At 38.2% G+C, this 7,780-nt stretch overlaps 1 protein-coding gene and 1 non-coding gene across 2 annotated transcripts; both read left to right on the forward strand.

The window, feature by feature from the left end:
• The first annotated feature begins 738 nt into the window (after positions 1–738).
• On the forward strand, positions 739–1,143 carry LOC149019385 (uncharacterized). The gene has a single exon (XM_089154087.1). The coding sequence runs from the start codon at positions 739–741 to the stop codon at positions 1,141–1,143; it is 405 nt and encodes a 134-aa protein (XP_089010213.1).
• Positions 1,144–3,557: 2,414 nt separating this feature from the next.
• LOC149019386 (signal recognition particle RNA) lies at positions 3,558–3,860 on the forward strand. The gene has a single exon (XR_016173300.1).
• The last annotated feature ends 3,920 nt before the right edge of the window (positions 3,861–7,780 follow it).

Here is a 7,780-nt window from a genome sequence, read left to right on the forward strand (position 1 = left end):
AGAATGTCAAAAGGCTTTTGAAGACTTCAAACTTAAGTTAAGTACTTCACCTTTGCTTACTTGTTTGGTCCTTGGGGTGGAACTTTTCTTGTATTTGGCAACTTCGCCTAACGCTGTAAGCTTAGTTTTAGTTCAAGAAGAAATGGGCGTCCAAAAACCTATTTATTATGTGTCACATGTTTTACTCGAGGCTGAGTCTAGATACCCAGAGATAGAAAAGCAAGCTCTTGCTGTAATGGTATCCATTAGGAAGCTCACACCATACCAGTAACTGTGTTAACCAATGTCCCCTTAAAAAAGACCCTACACAGCCCAGATTTGGCGGGAAGAATGGTGTCTTGGGCGAGAGAATTGAGTGAACACCAAGTTGATTTTAAACCCAAGACAACTATCAAAGGCCAGCCCTTAGTTGATTTTGTGGTGGAATCCTGTACTGGATGAACTTCCTATCAAGAAACTGAGATGTCCTTAGAAACCTTGATGTTTTTTTTTGTGGATAGAGCTAGTAATGCAGCAGGGAGTGGAGTTGGTTTAATGTTGTAGAGCCCAAATGGCTTCGAAATCAACTATGCACTTCATTTCACTTTCCCAACAACTAACAATGTTGCTAAGTATGAAGCGTTGGTGGCTGGCCTGTGGCTAGCACAATCCATTTGTGTCAAGAGCATTGCAGTTTATAGCAATTCATAGCTCATAGTGAACTAGGTTCAAGAAACTTATAAGGCCAGAGAGGGAAGAATGTCTCAATATTTGGCTAAAGTTAATGACTTGAGGGTTCATTTCTTGAACTTTGTCATCACTCAAATTCCTAGGGAAAGTAATGCTAAAGCTGATATATTAGCCAAATTAGCTTCAGTTGGATTCGAAGATATTGAGGCTTCAGTTTATCAAGAAGTGCTTTATGAACCAAGTATTGAGGAGTTAGAATTGATGGATATAGATGAAAAGGAGCCATCTTGGATGGATCCTTTAATCTCTTATCTCAAGAGTGATTATTTGCCAAAGGATAAGGAACATGCTCGCACCATCAGGAGGAGAGCATCAAAATTCACGATGGTAGAGGGTGCACTTTACAAACAATCAATTGAGGGACCTCTCTTGAAATGCATAGGTCCTTGCAAGGGCTCAATATGCCTTAGCTGAAGTCTATGAGGGTATTTGCGGAGGACATATGGGAGACAAAGCCTTAACTTTCAAAATCCTAAGGGAAGGAACCTATTGGCCAACTATGCTTAAAGATGCTCAAGATTATTTGCGAAGTTGCACGCCTTGTCTTGTCAGGTACATTCTCTTGTTCAAAGGACTCCACAATACCATTGATATCAATCTTAAGTCTAGTTCCTTCCGCAAGGTGGGGAATGGACATATTAGGTCCTTTTCCCTCTGCATCAACAAGAAGAAAGTTTCTTATAGTGGCCATTGATTATTTTACTAAGTGGTTAGAAGCTGAACTTGTGGCCTCCAGAACAGAAAAGAAAATGGAGAAGTTCACTTTAATATCTTCACCGTAGCTACCATAACCCTTTTTATAATTCAGTATTGAAATTACACTTTGATATCAAGCAGTTCGTGTTTTTTTAGTTGTTTGATAGAAGAAAAAAAAAGGGGGTATGTTGGGGTTTTAATAATTAAAGATAATTTGGGTTTTAAGTATGGTATTTTGGTTTTTAACAATTATTTTAATTGAGGATAATTTAGTATTTTAGCTGCTAGGGTGATTAAGGTAATTTAGGGTTTAAATTAAAAAATATTTTCAACCAAGGGTATTTTGGGGTTTTAGAAACATATTTAATGGTAAAAGTTAAATTTAACTGAAAAAAAGTTAACAGAGGGGAGGTGTTTCATATATTTGCTAGGTAAGAGGGGAGGTAAGTGATATTATCCAAGTAAGAGGGAGTGCAAGTGCCATTTGTCCAGCTAAGAGGGGTGGTAAATGATATTTACCCATTTATAATTTAAGGATGTCAATTTGATATGAAAATCTTACCCAAAAGAAGGTATGGAATCAATATTTAATATGGTATTGATACAACACTGAATAAATTTACTTTATACCATTTTATTAAACATACTGGTATGTATTTCATGACCATACTCTATTGATTCGGTACAAACCGATTTTGATATTTGTACCTTATCAATGCAGTATGGTTCATGTAAACAATTTTTTTCATGTTAGTCAGTACCAAATAGTACAACCATGCTATAACATCACTGAACGATATTTATTCATAAGTGTTGTTTCAAAAGGATATTTAATTTCCTTGATTCGTTCTTGGTTCAGACCTGGTTTCTGAAGACAAAACAAGGGTGAGAGCGGGCTGCCTCTGAGGATGGGAAGCCACCTCCAATGATTAAGTCAGTTAAGGTGAGGAATCTAGGGTCTCCCCCTTGAGGAGTAAATGCTCAAGAAGATGAAGGAGAGAATGCTCTAAGGAAGTAATTGTAGGATAGTAATGGCTGGAGATTCAAGTCTTACCCCTCACCCATGCATAGTGATGATATATATAGCTGGTCCATACCTCAAGTGATAGTGGACGCTGCGTAGCCCTACAATGCCCATGCACAGGGATGAAGGGTGGAGATGGCTTCTTAGGGAAACTTGCTCAGCAAATCTACTGGACAGCTAGAGAACTCATTGCTAAATCAAGTGGTCAGCATCAAGTGATCCTTGATGTGACATCAATCCCTAGTTGGGGAGACAAAACGTGGAGATGCAGTACTCGAAGTTGGTCTTGGACAAATGAAAAACTTCGCCATCAATAATGAGCATTTAATGATTCACAGTGCATTCAATGCTGAGGTTGACGCTTTGATAAAGATATGCCGAATACCCTATCAACGCCACTTTTGCCAGAAAGTCACACGATGACAGTTGGGTGTCACTGCAAAGCCCACTTCTCAGCTTTTCAGCGGACATCTCCTCCTAGAAGGGCCTAATCTGAGAAGACTCATGTGAACCATCCTGGACAAGATTTATATGCCTGGTTTGATTTGAATGGTTTGTCCCGGTTCAGTGGCTTGAGCCGGAATGAACACAACAATAATGATATAAGCGAGATGATGTTTAAGGTAGGTATTGATCTTTGATTCTATGTGAGCATTACATAATAGCTCAGAATAGAAAGAAATTAATTTCTCTTTTGGTTAATAATGGTTATCTTTCACCCAAAAAAATTTTAAATAAAAATAATGGTAAATTGATGGCGTGGGTATTATAAGCAAGATGATGTTTAAGACAAGTATTTATATTTGAAAGGTCTTTGATTCCGTGTGAGCATAAATATTTGATCAGATTTCTCATCTGGTTAATAATGGTAATCTTTCACCCGAAAATCAAAAATAAAAATAAAAATACTGGAAAATTGGAGGCGTGGAATTCCACCTTAATTGAACCAAAAAAAGGATACCATCTTAATTAGGATTTGAAAATGATCTATTGTTTAGATGACCAATTCCAATTGTGTAGAGAACAATCATGCTTCCAGTTTAGTCCCACATTGGGAACTTCATCTGAAGTTGTTGTCTCATAAGATCATGTCTACAAAGGATTGAATGCCGAGCTTAGTAGCGAGAGCTTGTAACCAAGGGGGGCAGTAAGGTGATTGGACGCTGGTACAGCTCTTGCTGGGTCGGATTCAATGGTACAGTTTCTTGCTTGCCCGTTCCAAGTGAGGAGTTGAGCCATGTGGTTTAGGCGAAGGCTTGGACTTCATGGCTCTTAGAGGTGAGGGCAATGCGTCAGGCTGGTTTCACAGAGCAGCGATAACCTCTTGCTCCTAACGATGGAAGGATTACAAGCTGGTGTGCCTTGAACCCATTGTGCCCCAAGAGGTGTCTCCAGTCGGACACTCACTTTTTTTATTTTATTTTATTTCCTAAGAATCCTTCGATGCAAAAAATATAGAGGGAACGTGGATCTAATAAACAACAGCAGATTAGAGAAAATTAGCAAATGAGTGAGAAGTTTGATGAGGAGCAGCACAACTTGGACAAGAGAAACCACAAACACCTAACTCTGAAGAGGACATCCATGAATTGGAGCCAGGCCTCCTGTTCCATACCTACCATTGGACAACGCCATCACTGGTGCTTCTTTAATGGGATCAGGCTCATCTGAGCAATGGGCTTCCATGGAGCAATATTTCTGTGTCATTTCATCTCTTTTTGTGCCAGTGTTGTAATGTCCTCCACCTTCACTACCCAGTTTTCTTGAATAATTGTTGCACCCAAAGATAAGAAGAGAGGTTTACATGGCCTGCCTGGCTGTTGTGTTTAAGTTTTTGTGAGCCTTCCTCTGTTTTAGTTAGCTTTGGGTTTTGCAATAGCCAAAAGAGAAAAGGGAATTTATATCTATTTGTTTTGGTACAATAATTTGATCCCCCTTGTTGGTGCAACCTAGATGGGGGTGATTAGGTTGCAACTGGTGGATTGTCCAAATTTTTCGGTTTGATTGCAAATACAAGATAAATTATAAATTTTAATGAAATTAAATAATAACAATCAACCACAAGACAAGTATTTTACAGTGGTTCGACTTTGCAAGTTTACGTCCACTCCCCTCTTGGTCTCAAAAGAATATTTCCCTAGTGATTCTCTTTCAATAGAATGGGTAGAGATCAAACCCTTTATAATCTTTGTTTATCTTAGGGCAAGAGCACCCTCTTCAATCTTTGTTCACAGGCAAGAGCACCCAACCAATATTTGTTCACGGGCAAAAGCACCCAAAATAAATTCTAATCTACCCAGACTAGAATTGAAGACAAGTAAAAACAATAAATGATTAGAGATTACCTAACAAGGGGTGTGATACTTTACCCCTTGTGTGAGTGTGATGCAGTGAGAGTTGTATGCCCAAATGATATGATTTGCACCACCAATAATAACCTTCCAATAAAAAGCCTTCAATCACCTCAAAGCTTTGCTTCCAATGAGCTTGCTGAGACATCTTGGTATGTTCTTCAAGGGTAGAGTAAGGGTGAGAGGCAAAACAAGTGTTTTCTTCTAATTTGGGAGCTTAAGAGTGTTTGGGGAGTAGTTGATCAATTGTCAAGGTTTAGGTTCTGAAATGAGGTGAATTTGGCTTATATATATGGCCTTCAAGTGGCTCAGCTCCAACCCCCCAATGGATATGGAAACAGGACAAATTTTAACCTAGACAGCACACGTCGACTCAGATGGACGTCCATCTCATTTAAAAAGTAGCCGTTGAAAATTTTTAACTAGACGAAGTGCCGTCTGACCCAAAGGCAGTCCGTCTCAGATGAAGTGTTGTCTTACCAGACGACAGTCAATCTCAAAAGGAGCTACGTCTGAACAGATGGAAATTCCGTCTGAGCTTCTGTGACCAGAAGGACGACTGTCTGGATCAGACAAATGTCCGTCTAAAGCACATATTGCATAGTTAGGTGCAAACAAGGACTTGATTGGGTTTTTGATATTTCTAGCCAACCCTAAGCTTTATACACTCTCCTAATATATCCTATGTCAGTCTAGTGACATGATATGCATATAATTTAGTGCAATTACATATGAGCTTAGGCATTTGGCATTGAGTTGGATTTGGTCCACCTGCTCTCATATTGAACTAGATAAACACAACTTAGTATAGAAATTAGTAATTCATATTTGTTATAATCAAAACTAATGGAGGCTGATGTGGCAAAGTTGACATGGCATTTCCCAACACCCCTATAGTATGACCGTTCCACAGTAGAAAGAGTAATTTTTTGTGTAATAGAAGACATTTAACTATCATTTCTAGATATGCATTTGTTATATTTATAAATAAATAAGGTACGCATTTGTTATATTTACAAGGAAATAAGTTAGATGGATGTCAGTTGGATCTGAATCGATTTATCTGACATCTGATTGATAAGGTGGACATCTTTAATAATTGGCCTGGATATTGAGCATATTGGTTTTCTTTCTCTGTTTTTAAATACCCATATCTGACTTGATCATAAAGAATATGTTCTTAGACCTAGATAAGCTTCAGCTTATTGAGAGCCCAGGCTACTACAAGACTATTTTGCAATGTAAAGTAAGAACTATAATAGTTAATAATAAACTTCTAGGATGATGTATGCTAATTCAAGTTATGATTTGAATCCTAAGATTGATTTTTCAAGTGATTGTTTTTCAGGTTCCTTAGTGATGATGAATACATATTCTTATGTTACCCAAAGTAATGAACGCCTGCATGATCGATTCCCCATCCTGATGCCCACCCTTGAGCAAGATGTTATGACTCATGATGAGAGAAATAAGTCTCAGGGAGGAAGCATGCTCCTCGCTTGTTGCATGTGATCACACTCACGGTTGCATAACATCAAAAAGATGAGAAATATCTCAGTGTAATGAATGGAATCATCCCTACCGTGGGTGGAATCCACCTCATCTTGTCGGGAACGTACGAAACATCCAAAATAGTAGCTAACAATTCAATGTCAAATTGGATGAATGTACCACTGACCTAAGATTGGATGGAGAGTATGGTGCCTCCACCATTAACTAGAACCTCGGCAAATTTTAGCCCAAACGGACTACCTTCTGACTCAGATGGACGTCCATCTCATTTAAAAAGTAGCCTTTGCTGATTTTTAACCAGATGGCAGTCCGTCTCAAATAGAGCGCCGTTTGACCAGACGGCAGTCTGTCTGAGCACATATTGCATAGTTAGGTGCAAACAAGTACTTGATTGGGTTTTTGGTATATCTAGCCAACCCTAAGCTTTATACACTCTCCTAATATGTCCTAGGTCAATCTAGTGACATGATATGCATATAATTGAGTGCAATTACATATGAGTACACATGAAGTGAATTAAGTCCTAATTTGCTATGTCTTCTTGCTTGAGCATGAGTTGATGATCATTGATGTTTTTTGAGTCTTCTTGTACTCCATTCTTCATGCTCTTCTTGACTTAGACTTCATGTCTATCTTGGCTTGGTCTGACCTTAACGTGGGCTTAGGCATTTGGCATTGAGTTGGATTTGGTCCACCTGCTGTAATATTGAACTAGATAAACACAACTCAGTATAGCCATTAGTAATTCATGTTTGTTATCATCAAAACTAATGGAGGCGGATGTGGCAATGTTGACATGGCATTTCCCAACACCCCTATAGTATTACCGTTCTACAGTAGAAAGAGTAATTTTTTGTGTAATAGAAAACATTTACCTATCATTTTTAGATATGCATTTGTTATATTTACAAGGAAATAACTTAGATGGATGTCAGTTGGATTTGAATTGATTTATCTAACATCTGATTGATAAGGTGGACATCATTAATAATTGGCCTGGATATTGAGCATATTGGTTTTCTTTATCTTGATTTTAAATACCCATATCTGACTTGATCATAAAGAATATGTTCTTAGACCTAGATAAGCTTCAGCTTATTGAGAGCCTAGGCTATTACAAGACTATTTTGCAATGTCATGTAAGAACTATAATAGTTAATAATAAACTTCTAGGATGATGCATGCTAATTCAAGTTAAGATTTGAATCATAAGATTGATTTTTCAAGTGATCGTTTTTATGGGTTCCTTAGTGATGATGAATACATATTCTTATGTTACCCCAAGTGATGAACGCTTGCATGATCGATATCTCATCTTGATGCCCACCCTTGGGCAAGATGTTACGATTCACGATGAGAGAAATAAGTCTCGGAGAAGGAAGCATGCTCCTCCCCTGTTGCATGTGATCACACTCACGGTTTCATAACATCGAAAAGATGAGAAACCTCTCAGTGTAATGATGGAATC

Source organism: Hakea prostrata, chromosome 4, assembly GCF_041222555.1.
Source record: "Hakea prostrata isolate BN-2017 chromosome 4, UWA_Hpros_2, whole genome shotgun sequence".
NCBI lineage: Eukaryota > Viridiplantae > Streptophyta > Magnoliopsida > Proteales > Proteaceae > Hakea > Hakea prostrata.